Raw genomic sequence first — 22,689 nt, 5'->3', positions numbered from 1 at the left:
GCTTACGCAACACTTGGAGCAAACATGTAAACATTGTATGCAGTAGCACAGGTATACAACACATTCGCTTCCAGAGGTTACAATAGCAGTAAGTGATGAGATTTCAAAGATATGCCTATGTAACGCTTGATAGCAAATGTGTTAACATTATATTATATTGTAGCTACAGTAGCACAGATATAGAATACATTATATACTAAAGGTTACAATTGTAGTAAGTGATGAGATTTCAAAGATATGCCTATGTAACGCTTGATAGCAAATGTGTTAACATTATATTATATTGTAGCTACAGTAGCACAGATATAGAATACATTATATACTAAAGGTTACAATTGTAGTAAGTGATGAGATTTCAAAGATATGCCTATGTAACGCTTGATAGCAAACGTGTTAACATTATATTATATTGTAGCTACAGTAGCACAGATATAGAATACATTATATACTAAAGGTTACAATTGTAGTAAGTGATGAGATTTCAAAGATATGCCTATGTAACGCTTGATAGCAAACGTGTTAACATTATATTATATTGTAGCTACAGTAGCACAGATATAGAATACATTATATACTAAAGGTTACAATTGTAGTAAGTGATGAGATTTCAAAGATATGCCTATGTAACGCTTGATAGCAAACGTGTTAACATTATATACTGTAGCTACAGTAGCACAGGTATAGAATACATACTAAAGGTTGCAATTGCAGTAAGTGATGAGATTTCAAAGATATGAATATGTAACGCTTGATAGCAAATGTGTTAACATTATATACTGTAGCTACAGTAGCACAGGTATAGAATACATTCGATACCAAAGGTTACAATTGTAATAAGTGATGATATTTCCAAGATATGCCTGTGCAACGCTTGGTAGCCAAAGTGTTAACATTGTATACAGTAGCACAGGTATACAACACATTCGCTTCCAGAGGTTACAATTGTAGTACGTAATAAGATTTCCAATATTCACAGCTTGGTAGTCAAGTGTTAACATTGTATACTGTAGGAACAGTAGTACAGGTATATAACACATTCGCTACCAGAGGTTACCATTCTAGTGAGTGGTGAGACTTCCAAGATATGGCTCTACACCGCTTGGTTGCCAAAGTATTAATCCTGGAAATATTTCCATCTCGTGTTTCAGTGTGATTTAACTTTCAAAGCCTAATAAGAGGAGTTGGTGCAAACCATACTACTGTCAAAATTCAAAGTCTATAGCTCCAGAACTGTATAATTAACTAAAAAATGGTACTATACCTTGTTAAAACAGTTCCTAACGTTATACGTTTCCACTAGATATTTTAGAATGAAAAATTACATTATAAGGAGATAAAAAAGAAAAAGAGTTAATAGTGCTCCACATGCGCTTTTCTAAGTTCTAAAAACCTGTTCTATTTTACTCTGTTATTTTCACATCTCATTTTATGATATTTCTAATAAAAGGAGTTTTTAATTTATACTCTACAATATTTCCAAAACATAACAATTAATCTAAAAATTAAATTAATTTCAACATAAAAAGGAGTTAACCTATTGTGTAATAGCTGGTTGTCACAGAACAATAATATAAGAGTTTGAACTTTTTATATTCTTTATTTCGGCTATTGGTTAGAAAATATGACAGGCCCACAACAAAGTAAACATTATTACAAAAGTGATACATATATATCAGAATATTTAAAGACAGTATTAGACAGAAAGTTTATAATGAATTGTCTAAAACAGTATACCTCAGACTGGAGGATGAAAACTCAATCTAGCTATATTTTTGTGTACAGTTGTCTATCGGTATAGTAGGCTACCACTACTAGCTGTGTGCCCGATGATACAAAACTTAAATTTTACACCAGAAGGGTTCAGCTGAGATTTTGGAATTTTTAAGGCTTGTAAAAACACTAAAAGATTTTGTTAGTTATTTTTTATTGCTTTTTTGTAGGTGTTTTATTCTCTTAACTTATGAAACTATTCTTAGTAATAATTAACTTATTAATAATTTTTGAACAATTAAACAATTATTAAAGAAAGAGCATAACTTCATAATCAGTCATCATTTAGTGAATAATTTACAAGTCACTAATTTACCAAGTGAGTTCAGTTGAAGTTTGTGTGTTTGTTATAATATTGTAGTTGCATTCCTGAGTCAAGAGATTGGGTTTTGATAAAGAGATAAATATACATTCAGAACTAGTCAGATATTAGAAATGTTTCAAAAGGTATATAATACTAAACATTGTTTCATTTAAACTTGAATATTTATAATTACATCTGACCATTACTTACATCTTGTCAGGGGTACAATTTTATATTTCTAATATTAATCATCTAGTTCCTGGATTAAAAACATATTATACTAGTGAATTACTATACAAAAAGTGACTGAAAGCGACAGAAGAAAATGCATTCAATTAAAAAATTAAGCTGAAGGTTTTTGTTTTATTTAAATGTGAAGAAGTAATATGAATAATACTTATATTAATGTTATACTAATTAGTATATTTACATAAATTTATAATGTGAATAGTGACAACTAAAATCATTGATCAAAAACCTATCAAACTTTGTAAATTAATGTTTTTATTATTTGACTTGATTTTCCATTAGTTTTGATCTTTTTCATACTGTAGTACAGTTGGTTATCTTATTAAACCTCTTTTGCACATGAATTCATAACATGTTTTAACCCTAGAGCTGGTATGAAACGAATTTTCGTCGCCAAAGGCTCGTCCGATTTGGCAACGACGAATATTCATCGCCAAAGTAGACATGTACAGTTATTGAAATTGTAGGCAATTAAGGTCATATAAATGATTTTTATTTGATATATTCTGGAAGAGCAATAACTATAGTACCGATTTACTTTTCTTACTTCGATTATTGTCTTCTTTGTTTACCGTAAAACATCGTTTTTTTTGGACAGCTGACATGAACGTAGTACGGGTCAACCACATTGTTGTGAAACTGTAAACGAGTGCCGGGTTTAGTGTTTGAGGTTACGAATCCAATAGTATTTGGTGTTGTTATTATTGTTTTTTTAGCTTTCTTAGGTTATAGTTTTAGTTGTTCAGTATGGGTGAAAACTTTAGAGACCGATCAAATGATCTTAGAGAGCTCGCAGGGCGGGATCTAGTGACACTGAGTGAAAAATGAAACTTTGTATATATTGTACATATTATGTAAATAAGGTAAGATTAAAATTTATTATTTTATTTTATTTTTGTTTTAACTGTCATACTTATATAAGTATAAATGCAGTCAAGAGATTATGTTTACCCACGAACAATAATATTTATTTAGAAGTGTACGCATTTTTGAAAATAAGTAAATATGGGTGCTTTTTCATACAAAGCCCTGTAACACATACGTTTTGGGGTAAAAGTTACAATAATTATATATTTTTGGAATCAGGACAAAATTTCAAATAAGTTATACATTTACGGTTTTGATGTAAAGCTTATTGCTACGCAGTTACACAACGGAATATTTACAAAAAAAAGTTCCAAAAAACATTTTTCTTACATTTTGTAAAAAAAATTAAAATGTGTTTCCATAGAAATAATAAGATATTGTTCTTATAATGCTCTCCATATAGTTGTGAATACATTGACATATAATAGTTTATATTTGGACTAACAGTTATGAAATGTGATACATTATAAGAAATGTCTGTGAGGCTGTTAAAATAGAGCCGCCATTACAGAGTGACACCATTGCCAGTTCTAGGGTTAAGTTACTCTCAATCAATTTGAACAATCCAATGAAATAGAGATAAACTTAGATTCTTCTATAACAAAATAATAGATCAACATCAGTAAAAATTGAAATTCAAATGGTTACGGTGAAAATGGTAAGGGGAAATTGAAGTATAAACTATAAGCAGAAATTGACATATAACCTGTAGACGAAAACCAAGTGCAGCTCAAAAAACAAAAAAAGATGTTAAGTTTTTCATTGAATTTAACCCTTTTAGTGCCAGACAAAAAATCAAAAGTTGGTCTGAGAAATGCCAGTGATTTTTCACATAATACTACTGAAGGATGCCAGCCCTATTTCAGTCGTTTTGCAGTTTTACTAAAAAAATTGTAAAAATTACAAATATTGAGATATTTTCCTAATTTTTTCATTGTTTTGCAGTAAAATAAATTCCCTTATAAAAAACTATAAAGCAAATTATATTTCTAAATGTAATTAACTTAAACAAAATTTAAAAAAGTAGACATTTTACTTACAGTTTTTATATTTTTTCCAGTTTCACATGAAAAATAGTACTTTAAAAAAATTATTTCACTATAACACATACTATCACTTGAAAGAGGAATTAAAACTGAATACACACATAAAAAGTTTTGATATTTCAAAAACCAAAAAAATCATGTTAATTTTTTTAGAAAGTTACATTTTCACTGTTTTGTGTTATTTACACTATTTAGCTTCTTTATAAAGCTTATAATGTTTTCCACTATGAAACCATTAAAAACTGTCTGAAACTACTTTCTACTTAAAAAATAATGTACACTTTATAAAATGTCAAAAAAAATTACACACTTTTGTACATAGGTATTATAGCTCAGGCGGTAACACAAATATGTTGAGGCAAACATAAGGGATGCAATTCTTTTTTACAGCCAAGAACTGTATTCTCGCTAAGTGGAGATCGCAAACGTTTCATTTTATTGAAGTTTACTTTTTATGTTAGTAAAACATTGTTAGTAAACTATTTTTCAACAAACAAACACTGTGGAAGCAGCAACACAAACAACCAAACACAGAGGTTAGATGTGAACTATCAGCTGACACAACTTTGTCTGATGCAACAACCACGGCCATTTCTATCATGGCTAAACACCTGACTAACCTTAAGATACTACTATTATAATTTTTTTTTATGTAGATTGGTTCATTCTGATTGTTTGTATACCAACAAACTTATAACAAGTTAAAAAATGATTGCAGTATGACTTTTACTCCGAACGTCCGTATATACGGACGTCGGCATTCTTCGGTAGTTATTCATACGGACGTTAGCACTAAAAGGGTTAAACATATTGGTTTGAGTTGGAGGCTGAAAAGCTAATGACTTCCATCGATTTCCGGTGTGTGATCCCCGTTTTGTGGGCCTCAACGTTTATTGGAGAAATCTCAGCCTTCTCCTTCTCTCTGATCTGAGCAACGATATATATATATATATATATATATATATACATGGTATCATTTTGTTCACAACTGACTAGACAACACTGTGATATAAAACAATCTCAAAATATAAATACTAAACAAAATTGCAGTGGTAAGTCTACATTTAAAATTTTGGTCGTAAAAAATTAGGGTACACCTAGGAAAGATGATTATATAAATAGAGTACAAATTCCAAGATAAACTTTCAAACATGTATAAACAATTATTATTACATAACAGAACTACAGAGTTTTATTGTAAACTGAAATGTAGCTAAATGCATGGTCTACAAAGAGCATATAATGAGTTGACGACTATTATCCATATAACATATACCATATAATATATACCATCATCTTGTATTCATCTGGTGTGTATTCATATCACTGTTCTCATTGCTACATTCACCAGAGACAGCAACCTGAGCTAGCAACTGCCACAAGCCATCAGACAAGTAAAAAAGTGACTTTTCTAGTAGCCTATAAAAAAGCTTTATGATATGTATTTGACTTGTTTATAGCCATAAAATATGACTATAAACAGTAAATGCTTGAAAAATGCACTAATACTGGGCCTAGCCTACACCTAGGAAACAATATCATTTCACGTAATAATTTCTGTGTAATCATAGTTGGTATAGAGAAACTAAAAAAAACATTACAGTGTTCAGCATTTCGTTCTATTTCCAATGATATATAAATAAAATATTATTTACTAGTGACAAAAGCAACCAATGCCATAAATAACGAAAGATTTACAGATTGCTAGTTGATGGATTAATTAATCATTGGGATTTACTGTATTTCCTTGAATTTTACATTACTTACAGTATTGATGACAGCATAGTATCTCTGTGTGGTTGTATTACCTTTTGGACTTCATAAACGTGATCGTGGCCGCCCAATATCAGGTCCACCTCGGCACAGTTCTCCGCTAACTTGATGTCATTGGGTGTCCGCATGTGTGTCAGCGCTATCACATAGTCACAGCCCTACAAACAGTGAGTTCTACAATAAACATACAACTTGAAATAAGGCAAAAATAAAGTACACATTTTAAAAAGTTTCTAATAAATCATTCTACTCTAAATTTACCAAGTCAGCGGCTCAAAGCACACCAACACGACATTTTGGTGCGATGTCAAGAGTAAACTGGCAGCCATTTTTTCACAAGTCTGTTTCTGAGTTTCATATTTATCATTCTACTCTTATTTGACACATCAGCATACCATCACAACACTTTGGTGCATTGTCAATGTCTAGGGTACACTAGCAGCCATCTTTTCACTTTTTATAAGTTGCTGAATGTGATTACAGGTATGGCAGGAGAATGTTCTTTTGTTTATAAGTGCAGCCAGTCAAGTCCTTTTGTAGACCTCTTAGTTTTTGAAGCTCTCCATTTCTTCTTAATGGTATTTATTCTAATTTTGTTTGTAATCATACCATGCGGTGTAACAGTTGTGTTTTGAATAATAATCTAATATTTTGTAGTAATAAGATTTCAGAGTTAATCACAATTGAGCAGGATCTTAGTAATAATGAACCAGAAAATTAAAACGTGAATGTTGCCTGTGTAGTGGACTGCCACTGCTGAGAGTGCAGGGTATACCATTGGCTCCCTGGAATTTGTTGTTCCCAGTGTCGATGGTACACTGGTGTATCCTGGAATGATATCATCACCTCCATTTAATGCTGCTAGAGAATATTTCCTACCAAATGGGGATAATGAAACTAGAAGTAGATAAAACCATCACTCGTTTGTCTCAGTTTTACCAAGGCTTTGTGTAGTTTCTTAGCAGTGTACTAGAGAAGCTATCTATATAATTTCCTAAAAAATAAAATAATTCTAATGATAATTTAATAGAGCTTTCAGAATGAGCTGAGAGTTTTGACAGTACCCAAAAAGGCTGACTAGGTTAACTTATCTTGGTTATCTAAATTAATATGGTAAAGTACCTTTAACACATCTACATAATTAACACAGCTAAGGTGAATAAAATATTACAAATCACAGACTTACTATGCCAATCATAAACTACTAAATTTATCTCACACAAAAATGATTACTATGCTAGCCTGACTTACACTGCTGAAAATTTTAGGCTTACCTTTTTAAACGTCTTACTACAATGTCAGGCTCATCATGTTTACTTTGCTTGTTTGATTTACTGTGTTCAGCTTTCTTATTGTGTTTACAGTTAATCCTGGTATCCACTTGATGAATGGACTACTTTGACTAATGGAGACAAGTTTTTTGTAAAACTTGTTACAACCTAACATTTTTCAACCAAGTAAAATGTAGTAGTTGTACCGAGCAAACAATTTGTGGTTCATATAAGGGTCAAATTCACAAAATGGGACAATACATGTTACATCATCTTTACAAATTAAACCCTAGGACTAAAAAAAAATAATTATGTACAATAAGTATGACAGTATTTAAATTTAAATAAAGAAATATATATTTATTAAAATTCTTCCTTATTTGATTACAGTAACCGTTTTAGTTTGGCATATTCCCCTCCGGTCACGCGTTACCATCAAGTGTACGTAATTTGAGGGTTGAACATTTCATATATTTTTGTGACATAAAAAAGAATTAAAGGTAGTAAAAGTTAGTTTATACTAAGCGCTTGTGAGAACAAGTATAACACACGCATGACAGTAAAATAACAAACTGTTTTAATGCATAGAACGTCTGTTCCTTCACTTCCTTCTCAGTCAGCGTCATTTTTAAAAATAGCAATATAACCGACACGGGCGGTTCGATCCACGACTTTCGTCTGCAGTCAGTAAAGCCGCGTTTACACCAAATGCTGTCAGCAAATGTTGGCCAGCTTTTGTTGGCAGCATTGCTATCAACAAATGCTGGCAGCAAATGCTGGCAGCAAATGTTGGCGAATTCCGAAACTGATCAACATGTGTTGACAACATTTTTGCGCTTTGGTGCGTTTAGTTGCATTCTGCATTCCGAGATGTCAACACTCGAGCAACTTGCGGCGGTAGCAGCAGCGTGCGTCATCATAGGTAAAAAGAAAAGACCAAAGAGATATTGGGTAAGGCCTTCCCTTAGGGCCAGATCTGTGTATAGTGGAAGTGACTTACTTTCAGATTTAAATCAGGACGATATTAATCCATTGTCAAGAGAGTTGAGGTGTGACGGCAGCGTTAAAAACTTCTTGAGGATGACAAGTAACGACTTTGAAAACCTTCTCACAGCTATTGGACCTAAAATTGCGAGACAAGACACCAATTACAGGCTAGCAATACCTGCACGAGAAAGACTTGCAGTGACCTTGAGATACTTGGCCAGTGGAGACTCTTACTCTAGTCTCAGTTACCTGTTTAAAGTGTCAAAATCTACAATTTCTGGAATAATACCTGAAGTTTGTGCAGCTTTGATTGATGAGTTGAAGGATAATATAAAGGTAAGTGAATACTTGTATATAACCAAGTGTCCCATGATTGCCTCCTTCCATATCCAAAAATCAAATACATATGTGATTGGTTATATTATGCTGTTAGTAATAATAGTTGTTTTGGAAATGGGTTGGTTTAAAGAAACTTAGTGAATATTTCACTCAAAGTTTAATTACATACATAAATAATACAAATAAAATCAAAACAGCTTTATTTCCATAGAAATTTAGTTACTTTTTGATGATAAACCTATAGATTGAATAATTTTATCACAATAAGCATCATTGTACTCGTCATGTTGAGGAGCCCACTCAGCAGAAATGGGACTTGCAGCGTTGATGGATGATTGGATTTCATTAGATGTTAATGGATCGTATGACTGAATGTAGGAAGATGCACTGGTTGATCTTGATGGCTCTGGACCCATCGGTAACTGTTTAAGTTCCATTTCGAACAAAATGGTATTAATCCTGTGTTTTGCAAGTGCTTGGTCCCGAGAGTTTTTAAGTTTTCGTAATTGACACGCAACGTTTTTTCCAAAGATATCAAACTCGTCTTCAATTCCTGGCTGATTTAACTGGCTAGACACTTTTTTCATTACTTGATAAGCTTCATCCACAATTGAAGCTTTCCTCTTCTTCGTCAATTTTCGAGGAGGATCCGTTCCTGTTTTAGGTGTGTTGTCGGCAGTTGTGATTGATGTGTCATTGCCCTCCTCTGCAATGTCCTCCTAAAAATAAAACCACATTACTTTACAGTTGACATTACCTTGAGTTGACAGAGTAGGTAAAAATCATTATTGCTTTACTTACGTCTCTGTTGGTTGCCAAGGACGGTTATCTGATGGTGGAGTGTTTGGCAATAGTACCTTAAAACAACACCTTCAAAATAAGACTTTGAATCTTCCCGACCCAAGTTTCCTTCCAGGAAGGGAGTACTTACCGGTACCCTACTTTTTCCTGACTGACGATGCCTTTCCTTTAAAAATTAACATCATGAAGGCGTTTCCTGGATTGCATGATACGGCAAGTGTAAAACGTGTCTTCAACTATCGCCACTGCAGGGGCCGTAGAGTAGTGGAAAATGTATTCGGAATATTGAGTGTTATTTTCCGTGTGTTGAGGAAACCAATGTTATTGGAACCAGAGCGGGCAGACACAGTTGTTTTAGCCTGCTGTCACCTGCATAACTTTTTGCGAAGAAGTATGTCATCAGCTTCAACGTATACACCTCCCGGAGCTTTTGATGTCGAGGACCTAGCTACAGGATCATTAGTGCCAGGACAATGGAGAGTTGATGGAATGCCTAGAGACACTCTACTTCGTTTAAAGAAGATTCCAAAAAAACCTTCCCAGCTGGCCAAACAAATACGTGATGAAATCAGTGTTTACTTTCAAAGTGACGAGGGTTCAGTGCCATGGCAAAACAACTACTAGGCCTAAAATACAAATGTACATAAGGACGTTTGCACATATTATAACGTATAGTTGAATTTACAACAATAACAAAGTAACAATTAAAGTAGTGTTAATTACATTATATAATTTGTAACAAATTTTAGACCGTTGTGTTTATGTTTAACTTTTTTAACCTATAAAAGTGACATTAAAATATGTGACAATTTGATAAAATAATCTTGTTAACTACTTGCCTGCACTGTTTCATCGGCAGCCTCTTTGTCGTCAGTGGCAATCCCAGCTTCTTTAATCTTCCGTGCAGTAGTTTTATCCTTTAAAAACAGCATCGCTTTAAAATAACACCACTTGCTTTTATACTCGTCTGCCCCCGAACCACTCTTCTTCTTCTTAAGTTCTCTTTGAAACTGTGCCAACAATGTTTTCACTTTTGCCTGTACTTCCGTATTACTGGCTTTTATTTCCCGCGAAATGTCATTCCATGCATAGTTCTTTAGGTTTTTATTTTTAAAATCAGGGTCCATCGGATTCCAAAGAACTGGTTGCTCTCGATATAGGTCAATCAATTGCATGACTGTTTCACGGGACCAATCAATTTCACTCTCAATGCTGTCGCTGTTCATATTGAGTTGAGAAACACGGACACCAAACAACACAGACGTACTACCATCAACAGTCGCAACTAGAGTAGTACTGACGCTGTCGGAACGACATGGCGGCCAACCACGTGCGCTAAGGGAAGTGTTGCCAACATTGTTGACGGTCGCTTTTAGTCCCGTCAACATTGCTGCCAGCATATGTTTGACAACATTCTTTGATCTTTACCGACTACTGGTGGGTAAATGCTGCCAACACTTTTCGGTGCTGACAGCATTGTTGGCAGCAAATGTTGACGGAATTAAAAGTACGATTTTTGTAAATGTTGTCAGCTTTTGCTGGCAGCAATGTTGTCAGCTCCGGTGTAAACGCGGCTTAAGAAGTTGAGCGTACGTGTTGTTTACGTTGTGATTTGTGTTTAGTTTGTTACAATCTTCTTTGGATTTCTACATAATTCCAGGTAAAAACTTGCCGTATGTTAATTACCTTTCACTTCGGTCACTTATATAAAGCAATAACTTATAAACATATAATAAAACTAATTCGATTGCTCAATACTAGAGACTGCATTAAAACATAACCTCAAACTCAAATCGGTTTGGTTTTTGCTGTCTGCGCAGTGGCGCTATCTGAACTACAAATATTCACTTCGGTCACGCTCTCTTCTCTCACGTGACCGGGCGTGAATGAGAGTGACCGATGTGAACGTGGTTGTGACCGTAAGTGAATGGAGTGACCGAAGTGAACTTATATTAATAGATATATCTATTATTCTATGTATACATTACTAGATACATTACAGGCCTTTTACGTTTAATGAAAATTATTATTTTGGCCTACAATTATGCCGATACAAATATTTAACGTTACAATGACCTACAAAAAGAATTACTTCTTGTTAATATGATTTAAATACTAAACTGCAATAATTAATTACAAGACGCAATTTGTTATTGTTAAAGATATGTAAAATACAAAGTGTTTTATACATTTTAAATTATAAAATTATCAATTTTAATTTGTTTGTAAAAATTCTTCCTAACCTCACTTAGGGTTTCAAGGTAAAATCCAAATGAACTGCTATAATCATTGTTAGGCACATATTTTTTTAAGATTTTAATAGCTACAAATGATTTATTTAAATAATAGCACTTAATATTTGAATATATTTATCCAATATGCTTTTGTGGCGCCAACTCGAGTAATATGCATGTTTTCAGGCTGAACTCAATGAAGAAATGGCACGTGCAAAGAAAACATCAGATAGTGAAACGTTGAAGAGACAGAGAGATTTAGCAAAAGAAAGACAACGTAAGCATAGGGCGAAAATGACTAAAGAAGAGTTGGAGTTAAAGAGAAGTAAAGATAGAAAACGATATGCTAAACTAAAAAGTGAAAATAAAATTAAAAAAGTTAAAGACATGACACCTCGTGAACATCGCCGAATAAAAAAACAATGGCGTGATCGGAAAAAAATATCAAATTTAAACAAAAAGAGGAAATTACTAGCAGCAGTACCTGAAATGTCCCCTCCTAACTCGGAACAAAAGAAAAGGGGACGTAAGATAGTAAGAAAAGATAGGAGCAAAGCGCATAGAAAAATAAAAATACAGGAGGAAGAAATTAAAAAACTAAAAAGCAAACTTCAGAAGTATAAAATGAGACTGAGGAGGGCAAAATCCAAACAGAAAGATATGCCTCAATTAGGTTCCCCCTCGCCAAACAAACAAGTGAACATGTTAATTGGTAAAGACAGGGTTTCACAAAAAGTAAAGAAACAGTTGTTTTTAGGATATGCTTTAAGAAAACAATTAAAAAGTCAGGTATCTAGAGTAAATAACAAATCCAAAGAGCACCAGTTAGTTACTAAGATGATAGGGAATAAAATTTTAAAAAGGTATAGAGTTCAGAGCCATTTTAAAGATCTAGTATCGTATAAAATGAACAGAAGAATCGGAGGTGAGTTCAAGTACAAACGTAAGCGGAAAAAATGTATTTATGACCAACAAGCAAGAAATGTCATACAATTTTATGAAGACGATACGGTTAGCCGTATTTGTCCTGGCAAACGAGATTTTATTATAAAAAACAAAGAAAAAAAACAACGCAGAGTCTTGTTGGATTACAAGATGAACTTGCATAAAAGATTTGTCATTGAAAGCAACATAAATATTTCATTATCAACATTTTCTAGACTATGCCCGTTCTGGATAACTTCCCCAAAAGCAGCCGACAGAGAAACTTGTGCTTGCATCAAACACCAAAATATAGACCTGAAAATAAATGCTTTAAGAAAATTAAAAGTTATATCCCAAAATAATGCCAATGGTGTAATTGACACCATTGCCTGTGATCCAAGAAATGAGTTCTGTATGATGAACCTCTGTGAGAAATGTGAGAATGCGCACATATCTTACCAATATGACAATGACTTTAAAGTGAAGTTTTATCAATGGCAAACTGTTAAAGAAGAGAAAGTCATTAAGGGGAAAAGAAAGAAAATAGTAAAAATTGTAAAGAAGAAAAATATACAGAATGTTTCAGAACTACGTAATGAGCTCAATAATGAACTAATAGCTTTCAAGAAGCATGTGTATTATTACATACAGCAATCTTCAAAATTAAAGCAACTTAAAGCTAATTTGACAGATGGAGAACTATTAGTGAGGATAGATTTTTCTGAAAATTATATTGCTAAGCACACAGAGGAAATCCAATCGGCACATTTTGGTGCCTCAAAACGACAGATAACTTTAAATACTGGACTGTATTATGTTAAGAATAATTCTGGGAAGTTGGTAGGAAAAAGCTTCTGTACAGTATCTGATCATTTAGACCACCAGGCCCATGCTACTTGGGCACACATGGACCCTATCCTAAAACATATCAGAGACAAATACCCAGCCACTAAGGTTATTCATTTTTATTCTGACGGTCCTTCAAGCCAATATAAGAATAGGTACAACATTTTTCTCATGAAAACCAAAGTACCAACATATTTTAAGAATTTAAAATTTATGACTTGGAACTATACAGAGGCTGGCCATGGCAAAGGCCCAATGGATGGTGTGGGAGGAGTATTGAAACGCATGGCAGACGAAGTTGTTAGACATGGAACCGATATTACCTGTGCTTCAGATTTTGTGAACACTTTAAAGAAGAGGACAAAAATTTACTTGATTTAAATAGACAGTTCAACCGTTGATGAAATGAAAAAAGAAGTAAAAGCAACAGTGATCCCACCCATAAAAAATATCACGCTGGCTAGGCAGATAACATGGGATTCGAATAGCATAATGTATTCAAGAAGTTTATCTTGCTTTTCTTGTAAGCCAGATACGTACTGCGACCACTATACTATTGGTAAAGTTTTTGAAAATACAAAAAAAAGAAAGATTCCCTGCAAAGCTCATAGCGGAAACAATTATAGTAAAAAAACTGTGTACCACATGATTTATTCGACATCGTCTTCTGAAGGAGATGATGATGATCCAGCTATTGCAAATGAAGAACAAAAAAATAAAGCCACCAACTTAAGAAGAAAATATGAGGCTGAACCGGATAAAACAAAGAAAGAAATATCCATAGAAAATAACACTTCATTTGTCTCATATTCCAGTCCAAAGAATAAGCTACTTGTGAAAGACAAGGTAACTAATCGTATATTTAGCCTTAGGTATAAATACTAAGTAAGCAATCTCTCTCTTCCTTACATTAAAATATTTGCCTTCATTTTCAGCTTTTCTACATTAGAAAACAAATGTAATTTTGATCATGATATATTTTGTCAAACTATAGATATTTTTACAATATTATTGATTAAGAAATGTAATGCTGATATTTTACAAATGTATTTAATAATTCTGAGGCTATTAATTTCATTTTATTATTAGGCTATCCATGAGGCTCACCATTATTCCAAGAAAATCGGTAAAAATGACCGACTTTCTACAAAGGACATCGATAACCTGCTAGCTACTGAAGAAAGTCAAGACATGTAATTTTTGTACATTTGTTCTCAAATATTAATTTTAAGATGTTTGATTTGTCTTTATTTCAAAGTAACGTTTTCATTAAAATAATTTGTACTATTGAAGTTCTTTTTTTTTTCAAACGCATCTTCCATCGTGTCCTAACTTAAAACGCATTATCCAAATAAAATCTTGTCACAATGGTTTTTAATATTACATTAAATAAATCTTAAATTGATTTGAAGGAAGAAATCACTTCTGTCACGAAGGTTCACTTCTGTCACGTACAGTTCATTTCTGTCACGCTCGATTCACTTCGGTCACTTGCAGAAATGTATTAAAATCGTTTAATTCCTATGAAAAAATAATTCAATTTAACATTGTTTTCCTTGTTTAAATACTACTCTAATAGCACATGATAGGTAGTTAAGTGATGGCATTGATTTTAGCTTTTTATAAGTAACTTTAGCTAACTAAACATCGTAAACGCATATTTTCTTAGTTGTTTTTAGGAAAAAATGAAACATTAATCTAATATAACAGTGTTGAATCCCATACATATACAGATAATACCGTAGTTATTTAATAAAAGTTAGTATTTTATGTTTCTTGGTTTTATTTTGGATAGTAATGATAAAAAAGGGAGCGTGACCGGAGTGAATATTTTACATGTTCTATCACACGAAAAAATGTATAAAATAAAACTAACCTGAAATTGAGCTCTGCTGTGATGAAGGTAAGTAAGTACATTTTTTAAGGTTTATAAGCAACAAAGTTGAAAGTATTATCTTTAATTTTTTTATTTAACAAAGTTTTGTTAAAATTATCCCATTTTGTGATTTTGTCCCATAAATGTTTTCCCACTAAAAAATATTTAAAAACTCCATAACATGGCACCATAGTTGCAGTGTAACAAATTTGCAAAATTGCTAAAATTGCAAGATTGTAATTTTAGCACAAAAGTTTTTTAAAATAGTTAAAAATTTAACTAATTATGTATTATTAAAATTATTTTTGCTTATGATTGAACATTTTTTTAGTTGGCTATTTAGATATTTTAACAGTAAGATACTAGTTCAGAAAAACTTGAAACAAATTTGCTACATCCACAGCATTTCAAATCCTTCATACATAAATTAGGTCTGTAGAACATTTTTTCTGAGTTGTTTGTGCCACTACAATGTAACATTAGCTGACCTCCTGCTTGAGTTGTGCCCCCAGTTTCTTCCCGGCCTCCACAAAGTCCAAGAAAGTGACTTCATCTGGGTTGATAGTTGCCAAGGTGTCCAGCCACTCTTGTTCCACCAGTCCCACCTGAACAGTTACCACATGTTTTTAAAGTAGATTAGAGAGAGAGTATAAGCTTTATTGGAAAATGGAGGACATAGTTTGAAATTTATAATTTACGTTTTTAAGTGGCACTAGGTGAAGTTCCCATTTAATATTTCCTGTAAATACAGACATTTTAGAGATATACAGAGTGGCAATGTTAATATGTGTAGCCTGTAAAAACTCAGCCATTTAAATTTAAAAAAAAACACTATAGGGCTGTAAACATCCTTTAAGATAAAGAACACAGATGTGAGGCTGAAAGCATGTGCTGTTTCTCTCCCCTCCCCCGTCTCCACAAATCACACCATACTGTTGTTACACAAGATGTGCCAATATTAATGTTTACCTTGGCTTTACCTACCTTCTGTAGTGTTTGTGACATGTAATGTGGAATATACCTGTTTGTGTAATGATAGTATTTGTGCTACTTTTGACTATTCATGGACTTTCAAGTAGAAGCTTCATTTAAGGGACATACAACATAATTTATGTAATTAATTTGATTTTAGTGAGTTCATTATCATATGTCGTTTATTTTTAATCGTTTTTGGGCAAAACCTTCTTTAATTTTAACTACTTAAGAAGATGACATATTTAGGTCACAGAACCACAGTGTTATTTTATGTAACATATAACAATGGCAAATTTCCAAAAACCTGCTATCCTTTCATCAAAAAATAACTGCTCTTCCAGAACTCAAACCTAGATCTCTCAGTTGCCGGCTGAGAATACTAACTATTATACCAGAGAGCTCTTTTTATGTCCATTAATTAATTACCTTGTATTTGGCTTTCTCCTATCACATGATTAGCCAATCTAAAATGTGATCAGAATTATCATATACATGTCACAAGTTTTACTCAAAATGGTGAAAGTGGGCCAGTGTAAACTGAATGTTGACTATTACATGATATCCACTTTAATGCACATTTGGCCTCTATCCAATTCCAGCCAAATGGCCTATGATTCCCAACACAGGATTTAGAGCGTTACAGTAAAGCTACTTACCAGTCCTAGTCGCTTGCCATTCCAATCGACAACATGTGTAATCTTGCCGTCTCCCAGTGGGCGACCTGTCTCGTTGTCTATCACATTGGACATGAGCCATGGGAAGCTGGTCTCACTCACTCGCTCGCTCAACACCTCGAGCCCAAAATCTGAGTAACATCAGCACAAGTCAGGGGAGAGTTAAAAGAACTGACTTAACCCTGCAGTGTGTTGAGCTACTGCAACTCATTATTTGCACAACACAATGAGTTCAATTTTTATGACAGTAGACAATAGTTCAGGTAACAGCAGATGACGAGGGATGTGATATATTGTAGTATGTACTCATACTTTTAGAATAATCTTAAATAATTCTAAAAGGTTTTATTTAAAGAAAGAATATGTCATTTATTTTTAAGGCTTCAGATCTAGATAATAACAGTTTTTAGAGCATACGGTAATTATAGTACAAAACATTTGCAATTCACTTATATGGCTTTTAGAGCAAAAAATATTTATTCCTGTAAAATATCCGATTAGAAAAATTAAAATTAAATGTATTCCTAAAACTTTCTTGTTTTTGTAAAATTGCACACTAATTATCAGTTTTCACGAATAATGTTACAAATATGAGAAACCATAAAGATGAATGTAAAATTTTAATAATGTTTTTGGAAAGTAGTTTATGTGTAATGGCAATTTTATTACATTAATAAAAATTATGGTAAGATTACTGTGTTTTTCTTCATTATATTCATCTTCAAAAGTGAAAGATTTAAAAAGGAGGCAGTAACTAAATTTAATATCCCCTTTTATACCATATCACTGATATCGCTGAGACTGACTTTATCAAGCATGCAGAGACTAATAAACTGTGACTCAGTCTATAGTTGCAAAAATTATATTGTATTTCTTGCGTTATCCACATAAAAATAAGTTAAGAATCATAATTATGCTTCACACAGAAAATTGAAAAAACTTATGTTACAAGCGAAATCAGACTCACCAAAGTCATGGTTGCCAAAAACAGCACAATGAGTGCCACATTCATTGAGAACATGGGACATCTGCTCACCCTTGATAAAAGTGCTCACTGCAACAGCACAACATAAAACAAAATTAATTTTTGCTCATTCTAAACCCTTAATTAATATCATATTAATAATTTACTGCACATAATAATATTAATTAATTAAAGTTTTATTATCTTTAATATTTCATAAAGTACATTAAAATATGAAACAAATTTTTAGAACATAAATAATATAGGCATATATTAACATTAAAATCACAACAATGTTTTTCTTATTAACTCATTGACCTGCTCGTGACAATTTCCAGAATTGAAAGCATTCAGAATAAAACTCATCTATTATGTGTTTCTTGGAAACAATAGACACATGTAAAAGAGGTAGGACAGGCACTGAATCAATTAACCTATTTATATATTACTGTACTCATATTTATGCAACTACTTAAGTTATTAATCATCAGGTTTAAACCATTGCGGTTCGTGTTGTTTTGGCATGCGGGCACCAGCGGGCACAAATTAATTTACGGTCAGCGGCCGCATGAACAGCAATGGTGCGCCATACCGTATCGCTAGCTATTGTATACTAGAAAATTCAGCTGTGAAGGTATTCGTTCAGATGGAACATGGGCCTGCTGGGGTATCTATGATGTAAGAATGATAATACGTTCCAGGGTGACAGGGATGATGTCTGAATCATAGTCTAAATAAAGCGGCTTGGGCGAAGTGATTACAACATCCGGGCCATTGTTTAGACTAAACCCGCCAATATGTACGTCTGCGTCTTTTCGTTGCGTCACTCACCTCAAAAGTATTATAATAACAACTGAGGAAAACACCCAATCAGAAGCACCAAAAAGCAGAGAGTAAACTCATATGAATGATTTTTCAACTTCGACATACAACTGCGATCTGTAGGATATTTATAAAACTTTTGAAAACTCTAAACGTAGACCGTTGTTAAACACTCTTAGTTGACAAGCAAAGACGATCGCCCGATGTATCAGATATTAAAAGAACTATTTGGAGGGAAACTTAAAAGCAGACCGCTTTTGCGACCTGAGCTTGTCATCGTGCCGTTAGGCCCGTCCGCTGCGTGACGAGCCCAGCTCGTCAGTGATCCGCAATGGGTTAAGCCATGTTTACCTGATGTACAGTTCATGTTATAGCCTTAAGGGCACTTACCTTCCATAAACACATCATCTTGATTTAGGTTATTGTACTTGGTAATGTTTTATCTTGTCACATACTCAAAATTATTAAATATGAAATTCTGAGACGAATACAAAAATTAGAATATTGAATAGAATCTCCCTATACATACAGAAATTATAGCTGGATATTTCAGTGACATTGAGATGTAACTTGCCCAGCATGAAAATTTACTAACTTAAACAATTTCTCCAGGTAATATTTTGAATACATGCAATAACACGAATGAATCACTCTAAAAGTTGTTCAATAACAGAGCATGAATTATCTTAGTAATTCATTTAAGTGGCTGAGCTGTATTAGCCTTGACTAGTGGTCCATTTTGTATAATACCTAGGGTAAATATCCCTCCACCGCTGTGATCCCGCTCTCTCCTAGTATCCCCACTACTGCTTGGCTACTACCACTTAGGGACTACCCTCACACCAAAATGCAAGCTCCCTGGATACATCTATGGATACATTAGTCTGTTCAATGAATATTTTACTATTGTATAGGCCTACACACAAAAATACAATATACTTATACAATGAGTAAATAGCTACAGTGTAAAAAAAAATGGTGCGAGCGAGACAAGACCCAAACAGCTAATAAAACAGAAACAAGGATATGCCTGTCCCACTCCCCACCAATGAAGGGAGACCCCTCCTGCGCATGGCTGCTTAGATATTTGTTTCTGCGCAGGTTCCTTTGCGAGCGATTACCTACTACAAAAATACCTTGGCATTGTAACTATTATATAAGTTAAACATGCCTATTTGATGGCAGTTTCTCCTATTGGTCATACTTGTAATTGTATCCAAAATGACCACAAAAGTTTCAAGAATCTTTTCTGCAGAATAATCTTACCTGCAGATTATTTTATGTTGTTAAAACTACACTCAAACACGCATACATTAAAAAATGTTTAGGATTAAACATGGAAAATGTTTAATTAATATTCTAAGTGACAAACATAAATATGACATTTGATCTTCACAAACTTCCACAGGATTGCTTCTCCACACTAATCTTTCAAATCCTATAAGAGATTATCAAAACGTTTACCTTGGGATACAGCAAGAAGTGCGATGTAAAGATATTGGTCTTATTTGTCCTTTCTTAACCTCTTCTAAATTAAACAAGCAAGAACGTAAAATTATAAAAATGTATATAAATTTACTCACACATGCTCGGAGAGAAGATATCACCGCTAAATAGAACCAATGGCTGGAGATGAGAAAAACTTTTGATCACTGAACAAAACCTGCAACGTAGATTAAGTTAGAACTCATCTATTAAGCTACAAAAATCATGCATACTTCATAATCAACTGTATCTAACACAGCACTATTTCACAGAACATATTACTTTATATTATAACACAAAAATATCCCTTATGACTAATAATAAACTGATATAACAGAGTATCAAACGACTTAACAGAATGTTAGCTAACTTGACTTTTGCTGGATTATTGCAACTTTGCTGCTTGTTGCCCCAAAAGCAATAAATTTCTCCCTTGGACCAAGAGGATCCTATATACCAAGTTTCAAGTGTCTACGACCTTTCTGCCAACAGGATCTTAGAATGGACAGACAGAAAACAACCCGATTTTAAGAGTGATCTGTCATGTCTTTAATAACTATCTCTTAGCATTTTAAAATCAAATCAACATTTGAATAATCAAACCAAAACATGATATTAATTATGTTCTATTTTGACATAATTTACCAATTTTAGAACAAATACAGCATTGACTAAAGAATTTAATTTATGTAACTTCAAAGACAATAAATTATAATATCTAAATATTAAAAAGCAGTACAATAATATCTGTGAGATCAGTAAAAGAACTGATAGCAAAATAATTAGAAGTACAGTATACAACTAATTGCTAAAAGCTCACACGCTTCAGGTAAAATTTTCTAGTGCCTTGAGTTAGTTCAACCAGTAAAAGTATCAGCTGCTCTAAAAAATTTAGAAAACTGTACACAATTGCAAGAATGGATTTAGCGGTATTCTTTTCAGTCTCAATGTTTGTAGATGGCTATTAGTTATGAGGCAAAAATCTGTGAGAAGGGAGCTCATTTAAGCACATGTATTCAATTCTTACATGCATTTCAGTTTCTTTATTAACCTGATGAAAAATACACAATTAGCCATTGTATCACCTGGCAGCTCCTCCAACAGGTTCCTCCGACCTTGACTCTATGTTGTAGACATCGTTGTAGTGCAATATTGTGACGGTGGCAGCCATGTTATTGCCTGACAGGTTGTTGAGAGTCCGCCTACCCGCCTGTCGCACCTCCAGTGAAGCCTAGGGCACCAGTGAGAACAATCTTTAAACAATACAGAATCATTGTCTCATGTATAGCATAAATCAAAACTATAAGAAGTATAATGAGAACTGAACAAAATAAAAGAAAAGAGCGAAAGCAAAAAAGTAAAGTTAAATTATTAAGAATACAATTTTATTTGTAATCATAAAAGTTAAGGATACGTAGACAGTTGTAAGGATCTCTCAGTGCAGTAAATACTATATATCCATGAGTTATCTTCTTAAGAGATAAAGCACAAAATTCTCAGAATTGATACCTATACTGAAAATAGGATTCGTTCTAAGTTAATTTTCTCTATCTTTTGTGACTGTATTGATGATGAAAAAACCAAGGCTGATGCCAAGGAGAGGAATTTTTGTTACTTCCATCAAAAGTCACAAGTTATTCCTGACAAACCATTATTTTATATATATAAGATTTTTGATTGATTTTAGGTTTCAACACAGGTGACTGAACTCACTTATATCAATTAAACTTTACTAAACTTATTAATAGAGTTGTCAACTTGAATACAGTTAATAAATCATTGGTGTCTTCTAGAAGATGTATAATCTTTGCAGAAAATCTTTAATATATTTTATATTCTCCTCATGTTCTAATCTAGATAATTCAGCAGAAATATACTGTAAATATTTTATTGTGATTTGTACATAGTGCATTTTCTTTCATATATTTATCTGAATAACTCAGGTATAATAACTCCAAATAGCTCATATTTAATAAGACTAATAGAAAAAATCTTTATAATTACTCTGTTCTATTGAAATGTTACTAAAATACCATGATTTTATAATAAGGACTTATACCACATCACAGTGCTTTGTAATCAAGAGTAATATAATTTACTATCTGTAACTGATCAGACAATACATTCCCCATGTCACAACATACAATATCTTATCACCACTCTCCCACTGATCCACTAGTTAGACTAACTGGTAAATATAAATCTTATGTTTTTTAATATAGTGAAATTAGGTTTCAATTATGTATACTCTCTAACATATCTTTCCCAAAAGCACAAAAAAGTTTAGTATTTTCTATAATACCACGAGAAATTTAAAGCAGTTAAAGTAAAAATTGGTGGTATCAACCTAAATCCACAGAAAAATTGTAGAATAAAACTATATGAATGATTTTAACAGTATAGATATTAAAGATGAGTAAATGAATTGACAACATGTAAAATATTAATTTCCTTAAGTCATAGTTTAATCAAATAAAGTTAT

At 32.9% G+C, this 22,689-nt stretch overlaps 1 protein-coding gene across 4 annotated transcripts in view; it reads right to left on the bottom strand.

Moving 5' to 3' along the window:
• The window catches only part of LOC124369876 (5'-nucleotidase), a 56,621-nt gene that overhangs the window by 12,089 nt on the left and 21,843 nt on the right, over positions 1–22,689 (bottom strand). For all 4 annotated transcript variants that reach the window (XM_046828015.1, XM_046828032.1, XM_046828042.1 and 1 more), the window contains 6 exons: positions 21,293–21,438; positions 20,306–20,385; positions 17,904–17,990; positions 16,919–17,067; positions 15,776–15,892; positions 6,045–6,167 (listed from right to left, as the gene is read on the bottom strand). In XM_046828015.1, coding sequence (XP_046683971.1) covers positions 6,045–6,167; positions 15,776–15,892; positions 16,919–17,067; positions 17,904–17,990; positions 20,306–20,385; positions 21,293–21,438 — 702 coding nt within the window. The remainder of the gene's footprint in view (positions 1–6,044; positions 6,168–15,775; positions 15,893–16,918; positions 17,068–17,903; positions 17,991–20,305; positions 20,386–21,292; positions 21,439–22,689) is intronic.

This window comes from Homalodisca vitripennis, chromosome 1, assembly GCF_021130785.1.
Source record: "Homalodisca vitripennis isolate AUS2020 chromosome 1, UT_GWSS_2.1, whole genome shotgun sequence".
NCBI lineage: Eukaryota > Metazoa > Arthropoda > Insecta > Hemiptera > Cicadellidae > Homalodisca > Homalodisca vitripennis.
The sequence above is the reverse complement of the archived record's forward strand: the minus strand, read 5'-3'. Positions and strand labels throughout refer to the sequence as shown.